At 39.3% G+C, this 21,614-nt stretch overlaps 1 protein-coding gene across 1 annotated transcript in view; it reads right to left on the bottom strand.

Moving 5' to 3' along the window:
- Positions 1–21,614, bottom strand: part of CHD2 (chromodomain helicase DNA binding protein 2) — a gene marked incomplete at both ends in the record, with an annotated part of 96,990 nt that overhangs the window by 31,105 nt on the left and 44,271 nt on the right. Inside the window, 10 exons of the mRNA XM_084253509.1 lie at positions 1,667–1,842; positions 2,827–2,997; positions 4,833–4,925; positions 5,339–5,435; positions 6,765–6,913; positions 7,664–7,813; positions 11,459–11,530; positions 15,080–15,232; positions 16,064–16,226; positions 19,286–19,474. Of these exons, the coding sequence (XP_084109635.1) occupies positions 1,667–1,842; positions 2,827–2,997; positions 4,833–4,925; positions 5,339–5,435; positions 6,765–6,913; positions 7,664–7,813; positions 11,459–11,530; positions 15,080–15,232; positions 16,064–16,226; positions 19,286–19,474 (1,413 nt within the window). The remainder of the gene's footprint in view (positions 1–1,666; positions 1,843–2,826; positions 2,998–4,832; positions 4,926–5,338; positions 5,436–6,764; positions 6,914–7,663; positions 7,814–11,458; positions 11,531–15,079; positions 15,233–16,063; positions 16,227–19,285; positions 19,475–21,614) is intronic.

A 21,614-nucleotide genomic window follows, 5' to 3' on the forward strand; every position in this document is an offset into this window, starting at 1 on the left:
AAAAATACACTTGAAGAAAAAATTATTACCACAAACATAAAAGGGCATCTTATAATGATAAAGAAGCCAATCTCTCACAGGAGATATAACAATTATAAAATGTATGTAGCTAACAACAGAGCCCCAAAACAATACTAATTAAGACTTCAACATCCCATTTTCAACAATGGATAAGCCAATCAGGTAGAAGAAAAATAAGGAAAGGGAAGACTTGAACACTAAATCAAGCAGAACACAGGGCCTCCTTGGTGGCACCAGGGGCTAAGTTGTTGCACTATGAAGCTATCTGCAGCAACTGCAGCACTTGCAGCAGGAGTTCGACCCCCTACCAGGGAGCTGACCCACAAGTCTCACTCACTGCTCTCCTCAGCAGTGTATTTTAGTCAGTCCACCTGTTCTGTTTCCCACACCGTCTCTGGTGAATCCTCTCACTCCCCACACCTCTGGCCTGTACCCCAGTTCTTACATTCATAAATAAATAAATCTTTAAAAAAAATCTACAGAACATTCCATGCAACTGCAGCAGAATACACATTATTCTCAAAATAATACTGAGATGGGCCTCCCCTGGTGGTGCAGTGGTTCAGTGCTGGGTTGCAAAGCTGCCCGCAGGCTCTGCAGTGCCAGTTCGATCCCCAGACACCGGCGAGGGTTCCACACACAAAAAAAAAATACTGAGGGTGAAGGGTGAGAAGAGCAAATAGGGTATTAGCTACAACATGTCTGACAACAAATTCAAAAGGATTAAACTGATAAGTATGGAGGATTGGTTTGTATTTTATCATTGTTTTTATATATTTATATTTTTCATAATAAATTGAAGACTACGTAGAGTATCAAAATATGATTTCAGATATACTGCTAAGAAACTATTTGACATATTATATGAATTGGACCAAAAAGCAAACTATCTTCACACTTTCTATTCTCTTTAATCTTTAAAAAATAACATGCATGGAAACTGGGGAAAATGGTTTGGAGGCTGCAATTTTTTATCTATTTATTTTTTGGGGAAGCAGGGTGATGTGAATCAGACTCCAACAAGTATGGAATGAGGACCGACACAGGAAGACTTCTCAAATGAATTATAAGTGACAAAAAACAACAAGATTCATAACAATATGTTGTATATACTTCTGATAAACCAAACCAAACCAAACTGACACCAGCACTAACAGTGCTGGGAAGGGGATAGATGGGAAGTCAAAGGTGAGATGTTGAGTAGATAGTGTGAGGGAAGCCTTACTTATACCATTTTAAGTTTTATATTCATAGTATTTCTTTTATATAAAAAGGTACATTTGTATGTATAAGTATGAGTGTATGTATGCATTCAAATTTTTTAATAAAAGCAAAAAGAAAGTTATTTAGCCCAAGCTTATCTCCAATCATTTCTTTTCTCTTGGCTGGAATTTCTTTGCAAAAATGTCAACAATAACTAGAGAATAGGAAGGAAACAAAAAGAGACAAGCAACAAAGATAGTTCAGCTGAGAGAAACCCTGGCAAAGGAAGAATCACCCTGGAAATCTGGAGGTGAACTCAGCCTCTCGTGCCTTTCTTGCAGCTACTAGTTTTTTCCCACTCTGTCATCACATAGGGGTCCAGTCTGAAGGTTACAGCATGCCCTTCCAAACAAGCTCAAGGGAGAAAGGAGCCTCCACCAACCTGCGGATCTCCGCATCAGTAAATCCCTCCACAAGGTCCTTCCGTACACTTCGGGGGCGTCCTCTGCGCTTTGGCTTCTTGTCATCATCAGAATCATCAGTCTCACTCTCAGAAGCAGAGGACCTCTGAGCCTGCCTCTTAGACTCAGTGTCAGAGTCACTATCATTTGTCTGAGCCTGAGAAAACAAAGTCACACTGTAGCAAGTGCCAGGTTCAAGAAATCAAATGACTAAGACCAGCCCATCTTAAATCTTTAGTACTCAGAACTTTCCATGATATCAGACACATCAATTTTCTGTTAATAAATAAGGAGACAGATATCATGTGATGAAGAAAGACCTACTTGGGATAGTCACACTTACAGAGACACTATCCTAATATAATATCCTAGTAATAAATGAACTGGAATAAAAATATTTGAATTGTAGGCTTCTATTTACTTCCTTGGGCAAGTTACTATACCTCTTTATGCCTTTGGTTTCCATTTACAAAATGAGGATAATTATACCTATAATATAGGGTTTTCTTGAAGAGTAAATAAATGAGTCATTAATTGTAAAAGCACTTAGAACTACAACTGGCAGAGCCAGTACCCAATAAATGGTAGCTACTATTAGATAATATTTATTTGCTATTATCTTTGACAAACCTGAGTCTGTTATCTCCAACAAACTGGGTAATAAAACCTACTTTTCAATATTACAAAACTCAAATTACACAGTGCCTATGATGGCGCTTTGTAAAGCTAAAGTGTAAGTTCTTTGTTGATAATTATATAATCTTTTACTAAGTATACCAAGAGCTATTAACAAACACTTAAAGGTGGAAAAAGAACTGATATTTTCAAAGTTGAAGATATTATCAATTAGAACCAAATTATTAGGATAACTGGTTCTAATCCAAAAGACAAAATGCAAGGTTCTATAAAACTCAGATCCCACTCAGCTATCTCCCAACAGTCCGCTTACAAAGATCCAGTGTCTGAAAGGTGTGCTGCTGACCCCCTGTGTATTTGTCCATTTTCCTTGGTGAGGTTTCCTCTAACTCTGCCTAGAGTCTGCAAGGTCAGGCAGTAAAGTAAAGCCTCTTTGTGGTACAATCGGCACTTGTATAGCCTTCACAGAGTAGGTTCTGTCCTCTCTCTCCTGTCACTTCATTACCTTTTTAGTGGAACTCCGAATTCGAGGCAGCATGTAAATTTCCTCCAGCTCCTTCTGTCGCTCCTCCTCCTCCACTTTCTTCCTTTGCTCCTCAGGAATGATCTCATCCCAGTCCTTGTGAGGACGCTCTTCCAGCTCTTCTTCATCTTCCATTGTAGCAAAGTTGGCAACCTTAAAACAACGTGCAACCCGTTGTCTGAATGTCATTTTCCTATTTTCCAAACACCAACTCATTGAATGAGTGGTTTGGAAAATACTCATCCAGTGCTCATACTAACCAAGACACTCTGAATAACAAACAGAACTCCTGTGACATTAGAAAGCCAGATAAACAATTTTCTACTAATCAGAAATTTTATTGAAAAGGAAAGAGATATAAAGATATAAACTGCCTTCTAAGTTTTATTGAAATATGTTAAACAATACATTTCTTAATGAATTAGACTAATCAGAGAATTTACATTTATTTAATTATAAAATCCTGAATATTTAATACTAATCTACATAAATCTACAGTTTTAAAATTATGAGTTATTGTTGAATAGAACACAATGGAAACAATGCATAACTCAAAGCAACTTCTATCATCTAACCACCTAGCTACTCTTCAGTTTCATCCAAAGACAGACGCTAAAGATATGTAAGGACTCATGCACTCAAAAGAGCTCTTTTTAGCCCTAAGGATGAAAGTGCATTTACACAATTCAAACAATTCAAATAAACCTTGAAGAATACTCCAATTACTCAGTAACAAATATATAACACCTGGTGCCTGCTTTCACTGAAATAGTATGTACCCCAGAAAGAAAACTACATTACGTGAAAGCACATCAAAGACCCAAGACTATAGCTACAGAGCAACAGCCTCCAATCTGAACAACTCTGGAGTAGTGGTGGATGCCCCTTTCTTTTTATCCCATCCCATCTTGCCTTGAAAACTAAAATGAAGAACAGCAGGTCCTCCAATAACGTAAGGAAAAAAAAAAAAATCCAGCTGACACTTTTTTTGTCCAAAGGCCAGCTCCTCCATTTGTACTTTTGATTATCTCCTTCCAGTCTCCTCTGTGGCAAGGTACCATTAAGTTTTCCTTATTTTCTTAGAGCCCTTAAGATCTTCCTATTTTCAAATTCTTCTCTCAATCCATGGTACTGTCTTTCAAAATCCTTGTCTTGCTTGATGATTCCGTCCTCTTTCATTACCTTCACTGTACTCTTCATTAAGTGTTTTTTTGGTTTTTTTTTTAAAGATTTTATTTTTTTTTTTGCATAGACCTGGGGTATAGGCCAGAGGTACAGGGGTGACGGTACTCACCAGAAACAGAGTAGGAAGCAGAACAGGGAGAGCTCCTGAAATACACTACTAAAGGGAGACAGGAGAGGTCTGCTGTGCCATGTGGGTTAGCTCCTTGGAGGGGGATCGAACTCGGGTCATTGTGGTGATAGTGCTGAGACTTAACCCCTAGGCCACCAGGGAGGCCCCCTTCATGAAGCTTATTAATAATCTCTATACACAATGCTTCCACCTCCAAGACATCTGGTACCTAGCTTCTGTGTTCAGTTCTGATCGCAAAATGTTTTCTTTTATAGGAGATACCATTGATCACCCTATAATCAGCCTGAAAAAAACTCACCAACTCATGAAAGTGTCCTGTCACCTTCTTTTTTCATACCTCTGCCCTCTCTTTGTCATCCTATTCTATTTGTTTCCTACAACCTGCCACACGTCCCAGAGTTCCACCCTAGCTGGTTTCCACTATAGTATATTCTAAACTATAACTTCTTCTCTTCTACCCAGGGACTCTGGGCAGGATGGGACACTTCAGTGGCTAACTTCGAGGGTAGACCCAATCTACACTCACAACACATGCGGAACTCAAGAAAATTACATCGAAGATATGAGTCCATTCAGGTAAAAGGCAGAACTTGCCTTTAACACAGGAAGTCCTCACAGACGTTAGTTATCATTCATGAATCCACATTGAAAACTCTCTCCCTCAATTTCATACCTTAAATTGTGACAGAAGCTCATCTGTTGCACTAGTTGACACTTCATTCTCTCTGGTTTCAGCCAAGCGCAAAATTTCATCTATGTCCATTTCCTAAAGGAACAAGAGCAATACAAATATAGTAAAAATTTAACAGTGATCAGGATCTGCTAAAAATGTTTGGTGCAAATAAACCAAATCTCCTTTCTGATATTCCATTTATTTTCATAGTACTCAGGTTTATACCTATGGCATCTAACATTTCGGACTATTACTTACACAAATGACAAGGTGAAACTTCAAAAAAATAAAATTGGAATAAAACAAACTAAAAACAGAATTATCACAAGGCTTTTCTTTCTTTCCTAATCTATTTAATAAGAGCTCTGAGTTCCATAAGGAAAAAAGAAACCATGTCCTTTTACTCTTTCTTTATGAAAACCTCTAATACAGACTCAGTTTGCTTCCAGGAAAATTGATTGTCATGGATATTTGTCAAAAAAATATTTTTCCTCATTGTTCATTACCTGAGGCTCTGACTCTTCGCCTTCAAGTTCTTTGAAGAGATCCTCTGCTCCAAATTTCAAAATAGCTGTCAGCTCTTCTTTATTAAAAGGATTTGAGCTGTAGAATAAAATGTAGCTGTAATCTCTTAGGAATGTCAAATAAACTCTGTGGAGTTCTACTGTCAAATAGTCATTCTTCATAAAGGAACCAAATTACTAGAGAAAAATAAAAATTCTGTCCCAAGAAAAATGATCTCTCAAATATTTCTTTTTTTTTTTTTTTTAAATCCACAGATTGAATCTGTGGTGATAAACCTCACTTGGCAGGAGACTAAGTATTCAATTGTTCTCCTGTTAGTCTATTATGTGGTTAAGCAAGAAAGACAACTGGCAGTATCAGAGGAGAAAGTTCTTTGTCCTTTGTCTCAGAAAGATCTCTCTCATTCATCAAGAATCTTCAACAGGGGCCTCCCCGGTGGCGCAGTGGTTGAGCGCTGGGTTATGAAGCTGCCCGCGGCCTCTGTGGCGCCGGTTCGATCCCCGGCTGCTCCCCGGCCACAGGAGGAGGGTCCCACATGGCGCGCAGACCTCTCCTGCCGCCCGCTGCTCCCCTCAGCAGTGTACTTCGGTCCTTCTGCCTGCTCTGCTCCCCGCTCTGGCTCTGGTGAATTCTCTCACCCTCCCGCGTTTCTGACTGTACCCAGTGCATGTGTAAACAAAACAAACAAACAAATAAATAAAAACATGCCTCTATTTAAAAAAAAAAAAAAAAAAAAAAGAATCTTCAACAGCTTCACCTCTGATCCAAAACAAAAAGAACCAAGCTCTTCCTCTCTAGTTTCTACTTTACTGGAAACTATTTAAACGCATTCCCCTCAGGAAGGACAGACTCCTCTGCTTTCAGCTGTGCCACCAGCGACAGGCCGGCCACAGGAGACGCCTCCCACTCTAGTTTGGTCATAGTATAAACTCTCTTGGAGAAATCACTATGTTCCAAATAAAGCCAATTTAAACTTGACTGTTTTCTTTCATTATACCTTATCCTCAGTAAAAAAATAACGATCTGCACAAAAATATTTTTACCAATAGTAAGGAAAAACAGCTGCCAATTCAAGCCACTGAATTTTCACTGCTGAAAAGCCCAAGGCAACATAAGATGGTGCCAGGATGAAACCCTTAGGGGCAGTACATCATGCACTGCTGGGCTGTGTCATGTCACTCACAGAGCCAAAAGCAAAAGGGAGGGGGTTGACGCTGACACATAAAAATAAACAAGAAACTGGGAAAACAAAATGAAAACGCTATCTACTGTGGTCTTGGTTTGGCGTTTTCTAGGCAATTAATGGATAACATATTGTAGAGAATCCAATAAGAAGAATGAATTATATCAAATGTTGATGTAAAATCGGGTTGCCTGTCTATATCCACCCATCTTTGCAGCACTTACTTGGACCTTCCAGAGTTGTTTTCCAGGACAGTCCGGCCAGTGGTATCCATGCGCTGAATTACCAGATGGTCCAATACCATCTTCTTTTTGGCCCGTTCTATGATTTCTTCCTCCACAGTCCCCTTTGTGACCAAGCGATAAATATTTACCTGTTGGAAAAACAAATGTTATGCTTAAACCTGATCACACACCTACACCAAAAAAAGTAACTTCCTCTAAAACCATGAGGGGAAATCAAAGGAAGTGTTCTATACTACCACAAATGATTATAAACCATATCCATTCAAATGGGCAGCTTAACTAGGTGCAATAATTTTATTATCTGTAGCAGGTTGCATTCTTAAATAAAACTGCCTGTAATTACAGCTATTATAGCTATTTGCGATGATAATAATCTTGTGAAAGAACTATCAATTTCAGTGATGGAATGTTTCACCACAGTGAACCTTTGGCAGAGTATGAAACTCTTAACTTACCTAACACTAGAGCAAACTTTGAGATTCATATACTAAGGAATCAGTGTGTACTTTTCCAATGTACCTCAAAGCTAACACTGGTCATATATAATAAAAATAGACCACCTTGATCAAAGTCAGAATATTTAACTTTTCCATACTGAAAGAGAGGGGAAAGTTCAGTTATAAGTCTATCCCTTATATATCTATCTGGGGGTAAATGCACAGAAGTCACTGGTGATGTACTTTTCAAACAGCAAAAGAGAAAGTTCTCTAACAGGCTCATCTTGGGCCCTGGAAGATATGTGCTCTGTAGTAGTCAACAGACATCTACCCTTGGGGGGACAGGAAGGAAAAATAGGGAAAAAAGCATTTTCAAATATCCCAAAGAGGCTGAATAACTCCCTTTTCCCTAAGCCATATCCAGAAGCCTCTCCCACTGACCTGCTTCTTCTGGCCAATTCTATGGGCTCGGGCTTGTGCCTGCAAGTCGTTCTGGGGGTTCCAGTCGGAGTCAAAGATGACAACTGTGTCCGCTGAAGCCAAATTGATTCCCAAGCCACCAGCCCTTGTGGAGAGCAGGAAGCAGAAGTCCTGTACATAATGCAATATACTACTTTATGCAGTGGCCTTCTCAGAAACAGTTCACAGTCCAATAAGCCCTTATACCTGGAAGCCCTTATACCTGCAGGTGTGAAGAAAAGTGAGATATGATGGACAAACTTTATGGAGGCTAAAAGCATGTCAGGGTCTTGATGGCAGAGTGAATTTTCATTTGATTGAGAGGAAGGAGTTATTGTGGTAAACTAAGAAGTAAAGCAGAATCTGCTAAGGCAACTGAAGCAAAAGAATCAGTTTCCTATCCTAGCTATCAACAGTATAGAAGGAGTTAACAAAAACCAAATCAACTTAATGATCAAGGATATCAATCCAGCAAGTTGCCTAGATTTGGGTGGCCAGGCAGTCAGTGTAAACACAGGAACATTACAATGCTAGGCTAGTGAGGACACAGGAACACCACACTAGCAGACCCAGGGCTGCTAAGCAGCACAGGGCCTCACTCTCTACTGAACACAGAGAAGAAAACCAGAGTAGAGATGACTGAGGAGCCAGGCATGGGCAAGACCTCAGCACTGCCAGTTCCAGCTTGCACAGTGGTGATCACAGAGACTGGGCCTCATGAGACACCTGCCTGCATCTGAGCACTCGGAAAAGCAGGGTTGAGAGCAGGAAATTCACTACATGAGCCAGAAAACAGGGAAGCCAAACAATAAAACACAGGGAATTTGATCATGTATGCCAAAGCCCGACACCTTTCTGGCACAGAAGTAGCACTCAAAATTGAGTTCCATTTTGACAAATGGGTAGATTTAGTAAATATACATAGATGCAGTAAAAAGGTCAACACATTCGAATAGCCACATTCATCAGCATTGTGCCATAGAAATATAAATGGGAGTAGTTGTCTCATATAAACTATTCCAATAAAGAAGTGATCACCAGGCATGTGGAGGCACATACTCTGTTCCTTGGTGAAAACACCAAGCCATATTACATTCTAAAGAGAAGTCTTTCAGGTAAATAATAGACATTTTTAAATAAGGTACCAAAAGCTTAAATAAAATCATGGATCTGAATGATTATATATAAACCATTCCAATGTCAGTCTTTATCAAAGATAATATGAATTATAAGCTACTGATCAAATTATGATCATGTACAAATTTGTATACAAATTATGAAAATGTAGCTAAGGGTGAGGTAAAACAGAAATACACATAAACAGTATAAATATAAATTGGGGAAAGTGATTAGCAAAGTGTATGAAAACTCTGTTGTAAAGACTCATACTCTTTTTTTTTTTTTAAAGAATTACTCCTTTATTGTGAGATTTTTATTTATTTTATTTATTTTGCAAAGAACTGGGTTATAGGCCGGAGGTGTGGGTGGATGAGAGGATCCACAGAGACAGAGTGGGTAGCAGAATAAACAGTTCTACTGAAATACACTGCTAAGGGGAACAGTGGGTGAAAAAGGAGAGGTCTTCTGTGCCATGTGGGTTAGCTCCCTGGCTGGGGATAGAACTCAGATCATCACGGTGGGCCTTCATGGTGGTAGCGCTAAGACTCAACCCCTAGGTCACCAGGGAGGCCCCAATTTTAAAGAATCATACTCTTTTTTTAAAAAAAAAAAGATTTATTAATTTATTCATACAAGCACTGGGTATAGTCAGAAGTGCGGGAGGGTGAGAGAATTCACCAGAGCCAGAGCAGGGAGCAGAACAGGCAGAAGGACCAAAGTACACTGCTGAGGGGAACAGCAGGCGGCAGGAGAGGTCTGCTCGCCATGTGGGACCCTCCCGCAGGTGGCCGCAGATTGAACCAGCGCTGCAGAGGCTGCACGCCATGTGGGACCCTCGCCAGTGGCCAGGGATCAAACCGGCGCTGCAGAGGCTGCCGCAGCTTCGCAGCCCAGCGCTCAACCGCTGCGCCACCAGGGGAGGCCCAAGACTCATACTCTTTTAATTAGACATCTAACAATAAACCAGTTACATAAATAACAGTACAGCCGTGAGAAAATATTAGAAATAAATATTTTTAAATCATTAATGATATGGGAAAAGTGCTTCATGTATAATTTTGAGTGAAAAGTGATGACAAAATATATGCAGCAGGACCCAAATCAGATAAACATAAAGAAACGAACAGTTTCATCCAGTAAGAATGGAGGGTGTAGTTTTTGAGTGTAAGGAAACACATCCAAATGACATGAATAGCAAGTTGTCTCTTGAATGGGAATTTTGTATAATTTTTTCCCTTGTACTGTTCATCTTCTTCCAAATGTCTTAATGTGCATATAATATCTCCTCCCTGATAAAATATGTAATTTTTTAATTAAAAAAAAAAAGGTTCAGATTTACAGAAAAAGAAAGAAGCTGCATTATATACATAGCCATGGTGCAGGGTACTGAGTACTATTTAAAATAAAAAGGTTAACATTGGCTTTTTTCCGAGAAAGGGCAACATGAAACATTCAACTCATACTATTGTTAAACTGAGAGTAGGTAACACAAAAATCAATCCACCAAATATTACCCAATAAAACTAGCTAACATTTCTTATTACTGTGCACTGGGTGCTCAATGTTGTATCTGACCCTTGCAGCGTGTTCCAGAGCAGGTATATGGAATTACAGAGATTTCGCAGTGGAGGAAGTAGGAAGGGGGGAAGGAAGGGATGGGAATAAGAAGATAATCTATGTTTTCAGTAATTCAATTCCTCTTCTCCTTAACTACACAGAGCTTGTAGTTAAGCTTGTAGTTAAGCTAATAATGAGTGTCCCATGCTCCTCAGGGGAAAATAAATTTTTGGCTAAAGAGAATCGAGAATACTGCAGTTTCTCTAAGACTATAAACAATGCTAGAGACTGAAGGCAGATGATTCTGGACAGTCAGACACAGAAAGTAAAGTTTACCAAGCTCTTCGGAAAGCAGGAAGTTAAGTATGTCTATCTATATAAAACAGTGGTCCAGGTTTCAGAACATCTTCGGTTCTGGTTGGGCTCTCTCCAATGCTACTGAGTTACCTACACTAAGCCTCTCCTTCCCCCTTCTCTCAAATCCCATGGCATTTGCTAGTCTAATGTGCCCAAACTACAGTGCTACCACCGCTTCTAACTGGTCCAAATAGCTCTTCTAGATGTGTCTTCAAAACAAAATACTTTATAACGCCAAATCCAAGTTGGACACTTAATGGTTAGCAAATGCGGCTGTCAGACAAAAAAAAGAACACTGTCACACAGTACCAGATCCAACAAATTTGAGAGATGTGGCAAATGTACACTACAAGCTTCAGTCACAAAAAAACTACAGTTCAGAACCTTCTGATGTCATGTATAATGCAAAATTAACTCTGCTGGTTAGCCTTAGCCAGCCTTTTCCTTGCTATTCTCCTAGTCCAATAAATTTGGTATTTGGAAGCCCCAGAGAACTCTCAGTTGATAGCAGAGCTACATTCTTTAACCCAGACCATGGGAGACTGTAAGCAAGCACCTGTGTGCTTTGCGGGAGTGGCAAACAACAAAATCAAGAGGCACCTTGTATGTCTCTGATTCCTCAGTCCCTTCTAGAGAAAGGACTGCACTGTGAAATGCTTCTGAAATAGAATACATGAAGTTTGAGAGGCTTTCCCTTTGAGCTTTTCCCCAGCTCCCCAAATAAAAAAGCCATGCACGGTGTACCTCAGACCCATCTGCGTTGAAGTGGTCCAGTGCCTGTTTCCGTATTTCTCCCTTTATGGAACCATCCAGACGCTGTAAAAATAAACCAGAAAATGATATGATAGGAAGATCAGCTACACTCAGAATAGAACACTAGACTTGCAAGCTTCATCACTTCAATACCCACTGAGTAAAAATAACCAGAATGTGCTGGCAAAGTGCTGTCAGGGGCTGTGCTGTTAAGCAACACACCATGCCAGGCCCAAGCTCTCCAGTTACAAACGCAAGGCCAGAAGCCTCTGATTCCAAGGGCTATCCAAGGATCAGAATGGCCAGCAGGGCCTACAAGGAGAAAGACAACAACCCACGCTGTACTCAGAGGCTTTGCCTCTATATCCGCAGGGACAGGAGAGATGAGGAAACAGCACCACCAGTCAGGTAGTAATTAGCTCCTGCAGAAAAATGCATCTTAGCTAATGTGACTACATTAAGTGCTACAAAAACCGAAAAATTACTTACACAGTTTTATTTGAAGAACATTTTGCTGTAACACTGAAAACGTTAAAATTAAGTTGGCCATGTCACAGCTGTTCCAAAAACTATACTCTGAAATCAGAGCAGTGTTCAAAGTGCATTTTCAACAGTCTCTGGCATTTACTAGTAAACATGATTCTTTTGCTGTTTTTTTGCTTTTTAATTTTAGATTTTTATTAATTGACTTTTTCCAGTAAACAAATTACATAACATTTGAAACACCTTTTTGAAAAAGATGCTTCTCCCATCTATACATCTTATAAATTTTATTATTTTTAAGATTTTGAAAATACATTTTATTTTTTTACATCATTGCTCATTTTTAAACAATATTTGCTTCCCCCCACCCTCTCAGATGTAGTCCCCATAGAGTTTCCTTCACCAGTGCACCCATGCGCCATTACCTCAGTTCCCTATGCTCCTCCCTTCCTCCCTCTGATCCCTCTCCCTCCTCCTCCCCTGCAGGATGTCTGTGATTTATAGTTGTCTGTTTTTGCTTGTTGTGTTTTGTACTATTACTATTTTTTTACACTGATGTCTTATTTGGTTCCCCTATATTCCTGCTGTAAGTGAAACCATCCGGTATTTTTCTTTTTCCTTCTGGCTTATTTCACTGAGCATAATTCCTTCTAGCTCCATCCACGTTGCTGCGAATGACATGAGTTTATCTTTTTTGATTGCTGAATAGTATTCCATTGTGTATGTATGCCACATCTTCTTGATCTAGTCATCTATTTTTGGGCATTTGGGATGTTTCCAGGTATTGCCTATTGTAAATGGTGCTGCGATAAACAGGGGTATAGATGTTCTTTTGAATCAATGTGTTTGTGTACTTTGGGTTGATCCCTAGGAGTGGAATTGCTGGGTCATGCGGTGGCTCCATTTTCAGTAGACTGAGGAACCTCCAGGCAGCTTTCCATAGTGGTTGGACCAGTTTGCACTCCCACCAGCCATATAGGAGAGTTCCTTTTTCACCACATCCTCGCCAACATTTGTTGCTACTTGTTTTTTTGATATGTGCCATTCTCACTGGTGTAAGGTTGTATCTCAATGTGGTTTTGATTTGTATTTCCCTAATTATAAGAGATGTTGAACATTTTTTCATATGCCTGTTGGTCATTTGCATTTCCTCTTCGGAGAAGTAAACATGATTCTTTTGTATGTGTTAGCTGTAGTTGTGAAATAATGCATCATAGGGAAACCACATAACGTATAAAATACTGAAAAATTCTATGTATGTTGCACAATAAGCATTTCCCACTCTTTAATATTATTTTCACATTTCTCCTCCTCACAATCATCCCTTGGGATATTCATCAGTACCTCATTTTATAAAACACAAATGACCCAAGATTATGTCAGCTGGCCAGGGAGCAATGACTGGATGTGGCAGAGCAAGTAGAAGGATCTACACCTCCCAGCTCAAGTTCTGCCCCTGAACCCAGAGTCACCTCAACACATGTCTAAAGCCCCCATCTTTCCTTTTTTTTTTTTTTTTAAAGATTTATATATTTATTTATTAATACAAGAACCAGAGTACAGGCCAGATGCGAGGGAGGGTGAGAGGATTCACCAGAGACAGAGCGGGGAACAGAACAGGCAGACTGACGAAATACACTGCCGAGGGGAGCAGCGGGCGAGACAGGAGAGGTCTGCTGCGCCAAGTGGGACCCTCGCCGGCCGGCCGGGATCAAACCAGCACTGCAGAGGCTGCAGGCAGCTTCACAGGAAGGCGCTCAACCGCCTGTGCCACCAGGGGAAGCCCATAAAGCCTCCATCTTTCTTTCTGACTACCGAATCTACTCAGAGCCTTCAACCAAATACAGGTTTTAATAGCAGACTAACAGCCAATATTTGAAATCAGAGAAATCAAATATCTGCCTTTTAATGTTCCCATTAATAGGAGACATTAGGCATGGACTCTAGCCCACTTATTCCCTAGAGAGCAAAGTAACTGTTTTGCTAGTATCAAATGATTAGCTAGAACTGAGAGTGCACAGGGATCAGACAACTCTTTTTGCAATGAGCCATATCTGATAATATCTAGCATTAAACTATACTCTAAGACAGCATGCTGAAGAACCACACAAGCTATTATGGCTATAACAGCACCCTACAGGATATTCTCAAAGACAATCTGTCAGTTATTCATAAAGCTTGGCTTTCTTGGGAAATAGTGACTGACTCCAAGTTTCTTCAAGGCCAGCAAAACTACATGAGTTAGTAGAACAGTCCATCCACTCAAAGTTAAAGGAAAAAATTTTTTATTAAATCTTAGAAATAAAAGCACTGTAAAAATATTACACCAAGGTCAAGATAAATGACACTCATGTGTATGAACAGATCAAAAATAAATTTTTCATAGGCTAACACCCAGAAAGCCATTATTGGGATGAAGAAACTCTTTTCCTACATAGGAAACAACTGAATGAAGATGAAAATCTGTAGTAACTAATTCCTGCAGAGACAGAACCAGCAAGGAAATACAGCATGTCCTCAAATAATGCTACCTCCTTAAGGCTTAAAAAAAAAAAAATTCAGCTAATATCGAAGTAAATGAGGTTATTTTGTTGTCATTATATATCATTTCGCTTAGAGCCAGAGTCCAAGAACCTACTTGTGAAGTTAAGTGAGAACTTAAGGTCCACTGATCTGCTGTGATGCCAGCCTCATAGCCAGCATCGACTTCCTTTTGTGTGCCTATTCAACAGTCATCTCTCCTTTTCCTTCTTTTCAAAATTCAGGCTTCTTAAACCAGGTTCATACTTCCTTCCTTTTTTTACCACAGACCTGAAATGTAAGACACCCTCCAACATATTACCCTCCAATTTGCCTTTCACTAATCCCCATCCTTGCCCAACCTCTCCAAAACAATCATCTTCACATGACCATTTTCATGATAGGGTAGGCTAGGGGTATGAAAGTTTAAAAAAAAGATCTTCATCTCAATTTGTTTCAAGCAAGGTAAGGCTTGTTTATGATTTTAGGAGGCTTGCTCATGATTTTAGGAAAATTTAGCAAAAGCAAACATGCAACCCAATAAGGGAGAAGAAGAGAAGAAAAGAGAGAGAGTTGGGGTAAAGGACCCGAATTACCAAACACTCTTACCTGGAAAGGATAGTGTTTAATAGTCAGGTACTCAGCCAGGATATCCAACATTCTCACCATCTGGGAGAAGATAAGGACTCTGTTCCCCCTTTCTCGAAGTCTTGTCAACAGTTTATCTAACAGAATCAGCTTCCCGCTGCTCTTGATCAGGGACTGAAGGTTGAAAAGATATTCTAGTCATCATGTTCCAAACCATACATGGATCTGTTCTCAAGTGCTAAGAGTTCTATTTTCTTTTTAATTTTTATTGAAGTAACACCAGTTCATACAAGGCTCAAGTGCACAACTTTGTAAATCACCATCTGTTTAGACATAACTAACCAAACAGATCCTAGAAATCTGACTATAGAATTTAGACAGCCAAATGGGGAGGCTGGCGCAGCAAGAGAAGGGGAGAGGGGCACTGTGGTAGAGGATTATGGCTGCTTTGGTGGTGGATATGACACAATAACATACTTCTGAAGAGGTGTGCACCTATTCCCATAATCATACACAGTATTATAAACCAATATTACCTCAATAAAAAATAATACAATAAAAATAAGTAAAAATAACAAAAAATAAACAAAAAATCAACATCTGTTTATAGTTTACACTAAGTTATGTTTTCCACCAAAAGTCTAGTTTCCAAAAGTCTAGTTGGCCCCTTCCCCCCAATACCTACTTTTCTCCCTCCCCTTCTAACGGTTTGTTTTGGTTTTGCTTGTTGCTCTCCCACATATGTGAAACATTATGGTATTGACGTTTGTATTTTTCTAAACCATCTTTAAGACAGTCTTCTGCATTCTGGCCGAAATGCTCTTTACCTAGCACCTTGACACTATACTTCCAGATTTTTCCTAGTTATTTAACTTTCTTCACCTGCATTGAAAGCTTCTTGTGATGCTCCCTGAGGAATCATAAGGAGAAAAAGGAGCATTCTGGACAAAGATCATCTCGAGAAACAGACCTATCTTTGAGAAATTAAACACTGTCATCACACACCAGGAGAATCTCCTGTCCATTCTCCCTCTCATTCTCCTCGGGGGCTTTGATCAGGTAGCAGTGGTTGCAGCATTTCTTCAGTTCCATCACAATATTCAAGAAACCAGATGTGCTGCCTCGTGTTCCTTTCGCCAGAGCCTTGTAATTCCTGGTCAGAATCCATCTGAAAATTAAGATGACAGTAACATTAGATCCAAAGACAGAGAGGTTTAGGGGTACAAGAAGATTAGGAGAGAACAGGTGGTGGAGGGGAAGGGCAGGGAAGAGATGTTTTGCATCTCCTACCCCCTAAGCTGAACCTCTCACAACTCCAGTCAGACTCAGAATGTTAGTCATTCAAATGGATATTTCAACCTCACTGAATACAGGAAGGAATATTAAAAGGAAAAAAACACAAAAGTCACACACTCGTGTTTGTACGAAGGAGTGTCACTAACACTCTTTATTACAGCAAAAAAGTGAAAATAAGTCATCAAAAAAATTAGAAGTGATTAAAGTAAGCCATAAGATAGAAGCTATGTTTCATCCATTCAAACTATTGTGAGTGTGTTATACTACACAAAGCTCACATTAAGTGTGTTGTATGCCCCAATCTGGAAAGAGTGGAGGAGAAACACATTCACATATTTCCATATGCTAGCTTTAAGCATAAATCGCCAAATATTAAAAGTACCTTTTCCTAAGCAGTGGAACTTCTTTATACTTTTAGCAATCAGACTTACAGGAATATATCTCAAAGATGATGCACAGGGATTTTCACTGCAGCACAAATTGTACAAGCAAGGTTTAAAGCACTGAAAATATCCACTACTAGGGGACAGGCTGAATGAATGAATGACCCTATGGACCCAAGTGGGATTCTACATAGCTGTAAGAAGAAAGGCAAACGTCTCTATCCATAAAGTTTGATAGAGTTTTCTTTAGCACATCTTTAAATAAAAAAGGCAATAGGAGAGAATGTATACAATATACAACAACTTGTAGTAGGAAAATGGAGGCAATTAAAAAGTTAAAATACATTTGCTGGGGCCTCCTTGGTAGCACAAGGGGTTAAGTCTCAGCACCATGAAGCTATCAGCAGCTACTGTGACATGAGTTGGAACCCCAGCCAGGGAGCTGATCCACATGACACAGCAGACCTCTCCTGGATCACCCGCTGCTCCCCTCAGCAGTGTATTCCAGTAGATTCACCTGTTCTGCTTCCCCACTCTGTCTCTGGTGAATCTTCTCACTCCCTCTCACCCCCACACCTCTGGCCTGTACCCCAGTTCTTACATGCAAAAACAAATAGATCTTTTAAAAAAAATTGCTCCTATTTTTACATTAAAAATAAAAGAAATATGAACACTGAGGTTGTTTTAAATAACATTATCATCAAGGATGGAAGATACTGAGATAGCAGCTAGAATTCTTTGAATATAGCAGGTTTTGTAGTTTTGCCTTTGCAACTACTATAAATACTGCACATAAGTATAAAACATCATTAGACAAAGCAAAATCAAAAATAAAATAAACTTTTGTATCAACTCTACAACTACAGTCTTAGAAAAGAGTGAAATGAGTTTTTAAACATTTTAGAAACATCTTTAAAAACAAATTTCTGAATTTTCCACTGAAACAGACTGAATATTGTCCTCTGTAGCAGCAGAGAATACCCCCTAATGTCCAGTTTATGGTCTCCAAATGCCATTTTCCACTAAGATAGCATTAAGTGGACATTATAAAAATATTAGGGAATTCTAGACTTTCTTAAAGCATGACAATAGTATGGAAATGTGCTTAACAATAATAAAACTTAGACTCCCTCTATTTTAGAAATACAACTGAGATATTTGGTTATAGACCTGGAATGCTTCAAACTACCTGGGGCAGGGATGGCGATGCAAGAGAAGATATAGATGAGCTAAAATGGGTCATGAATCAATAACTGTTGAAGCTAGACTATGGGTACACGACTAAAAACAGAACAGTACTATTTTTGTAGATATTTGAGTTTTTCCATAATAAAAAAATTTATTTTCAAAATTCAAGTCAGATAGCAGTTTTTGAAAATTAAAACCTAGTTTTCATTTAGTTGTATTAATTAAGAGCAAGCTGGGAATGTTATTAGGAAAATCACCAGATCTCCAGCTTTTATTTAAAAGAACAATTTTCTTGTCAATTCAATTTAGCTTCAATAATTCCAGATCCAACTCTAAACCATAAAAACTAAGGCCCAGGACAAGCAAGTTATTTACTGGCCCCTGTTCCAAACCTACCACATTCTGTCTTTAACATATTATAACCTAACCAAGCCCACAGTCTGGATGCCACTGTGCAAGAAAGGAAAGTGTCTTCACCATTCAGTACAGAGGTGAGCACTCCTGCAAACCCACAGCCCCTACGCATATGCCTCAGTTATCAGACAATACCAAGCTTTCACTACTCATCTCCAGTCTGGCTTCCCAGTTACTAGACTATGACGCTGCTGGCAGGGTCATAGCCCGTTCATTTTTCACATTCCCAGTATCTAGTTGAATGCCTGGCACATTTCAGAAGCTTAAAACATGTTTCAATGAATGGCAAAGAAGAAATACAAATAAGTAAATATGGCTGATTATTAGTAGGGGAATTAGCATTAAACCTTAATATAGGGGGACACCCCTGGTGGCGCAGTGGTTGAGCACTGGGCTGCGAAGCTGCCCACAGCGCCGGTTCATTCCCCGGCCACCGGCAAGGGTCCCACCAAAAAAAAAAAAAAAAAACTTAATATAGGGCCTCCCTGGTGGCTCAAGGGGTTAAGCACCGTACTATGAAGCAATCCACAGTCTCTGCAGTGCGTGTTCGATCCCTGGCCCACCAGAGAAAAACCCACATGGCGCAGCAGACCTCTCCTGTCTCAGCCGCTGCTCCCCTCAGCAGCGTATTTCAATCTGCCTGTTCTGTTCCCTACTCTGTCTCTGGTGAATCCTCTCACCCCCTGCATCTCTGGCCTGTACCCCAGCTCTTGTATGCATAAATAAATAAATCTTAAAAAAAAAAACTTTATATTTCAGATCACTTAATGAAAAGTATTATGCAAATTCTGACCCAAATGAAAAAGGCAGAATAAAAAAACTTCCCATTTCTGTACATAAATTGCTACTTAAATCTGTTGAAGCTTCACTGAAAAAAGGAATTTGTCAAATACCTATCATGGCACTGATCTCAACCCCAGTTGAGCCTCCCCTACCAGTGACGTACTTGTAATACTGTTTCTGAAGGGCAGACATCTCCACCCTGAGGATCTGTTCCACCTTGGCAGGAAGGGATTTCTCCACATCCTTTTTGACTCTCCGTAGAAGGAAAGGCTCTAGCACCTTATGAAGACTCTGGTAGCCATTCTCTCTCCCCTTCCCATGGTCTTCTTCAAAGTCTTCCCAGAACTCAAACCTAGAGATAAAGTAGTATTGTGTTACTTAGTTACATAAAGCACTTTTCCAATTAAAATTTATTTTAAAAGCAATTAGGTGGGGGGAAAAAAATCTGTAAAAAAAAGTCTTCCCAGACCTCCCCTGGTGGCACAGGTGGGTGAGCACCGCTCTGTGAAGCTGTCCGCAGACTCTGCAGCGCGGGTTCGATCCCAGCCTGCCGGCGAGGGTCCCACATGGCATGCCAGACCTCTCCTGTCACACCCGCTGCTCTCCTCAGCAGTGTATTTCAGTCAGTCTGCCTGTTCTGCTCCCCACTCTGTCTCTGGTGAATACTCTCACCCTCCCGCACCTCTGGCCTATACCCCAGTTCTTGCATAAACAAATATTTAAAAAAAAAATCACCAAACTGAATCCAGCAACAACTTTATTTATTTAAACATCATGACCACGTCAGTTTTATCCCAGGAATGAAAGGTTGACTTAACATCTAAGATGTAATTAAAGTAATAACCATATTGGTAAAGAACAAAAACCACATGGTCATCTCAATAGACACAGGAAAAAAGCATGTGAGAAAATCCAACACTCATTATAGAAACCCTTAAAAACAAGGAACAGAAGAAAACATCTTCTACCTGATAAAGGGTATCTATAAAAAAGCTACTGCTAACATCCTCTTCCCACCAATTCTATTCAAGATGAAGGTTCTGGCCAGTACAATAAGGCACGAAATAACACCCATATTGGAAAAGAAGTTTAACAGTCTTATCTTAGAGAAGCTGTAGAAAATACTGCTACAAAAAATACTGCTACAAGAAAATAAACAAAAACAGTGGGAATACATTTAACAAGTTCACAGGATTAGAGGTCAATAAAAAAACGTCGATTTACGCTAATACACTCTGAAAATTACATAGAAAATACAACTCCACTCAAAATCAAAATTCAAGTAAGTAGAAATAAATTCAGCAAAAGATATACAAAATTCGATAATTCACCACGACCAAGTAGGATTCATTCCAGGGACACAAGGATGGTTTAACATCCGAAAATCAATCAATGTTATCCAACACATCAACAAAAAGAAATACAAAAACCATATGATAATATCAATAGATGCTGAGAAAGCTTTCGACAAAGTGCAACACCCATTCATGATAAAAACCCTTGAAATTCTTGGGATATAAGGAACATACCTCAACATCATAAAGGCCATCTATGACAAGCCAACAGCCAGTATCATTTTCAATGGTGAAAAGCTGAAAGCAATTCCATTAAGATCTGGAACAAGACAAGGATGTCCACTCTCACCACTGCTTTTCAATATAACACTGGAAGTCCTAGCCAGAGCAATAAGACAAGAGAAAGACATCCAAGGATTCCAAATAGGAAAAGAAGAAGTCAAACTATCACTATTTGCAGATGATATGATAATATACATAGAGAACCCCAAAAACTCCACAGAAAAACTAATTCAACTCATCAATCAGTTCAGTAAAGTGGCAGGATACAAAATCAACACGCAAAAGTCAGTAGCCTTCCTATACACAAACAATAAATCTGAAGAAGAAGAAATCAAAAAAAAACCATCCCTTTTTTTATTGAAACAAAAAAAATCAAATATTTGGGAATAAATCTAACAAAAGAGGTAAAGGACCTATACAAAGAAAACTATAAAACACTGTTAAAAGAAATAGAAGAAGACACAAAGAAATGGAAAGACATCCCCTGCTCATGGATTGGAAGAACATTATTAAAATGGCCATACTTCCAAAAGCAATACACAGATTCAATGCTATTCCAATCAAAATTTCAATGTCATTCTTCAAAGAAATAGAACAATTATTGATGAAATTCATATGGAATCACAAAAAACCCCGAATAGCCAAAGCTCTCCTGAAAAAAAAAGAAGGGAATGGAGGCATCACACTTCCAGACTTCAAACTATACTACAAAGCCATAATCATCAAAACTGCATGGTATTGGAACAAGAACAGACAGACAGACCAATGGACTCAAATAGAAAATCCAGAAATAAACCCACAGATTTATGGTCAACTAATCTTTCACAAAGGAGCAAAGACTATGCATTGGAGCAAAGAAAGTTTGTTCAATAAATGGTGCTGGGAAAACTGGGTCGCTACATGCAAAAGAATGAA

The sequence above is a fragment of the Talpa europaea genome, assembly GCF_964194135.1.
Source record: "Talpa europaea genome assembly, chromosome: 14".
Lineage (NCBI taxonomy): Eukaryota > Metazoa > Chordata > Mammalia > Eulipotyphla > Talpidae > Talpa > Talpa europaea.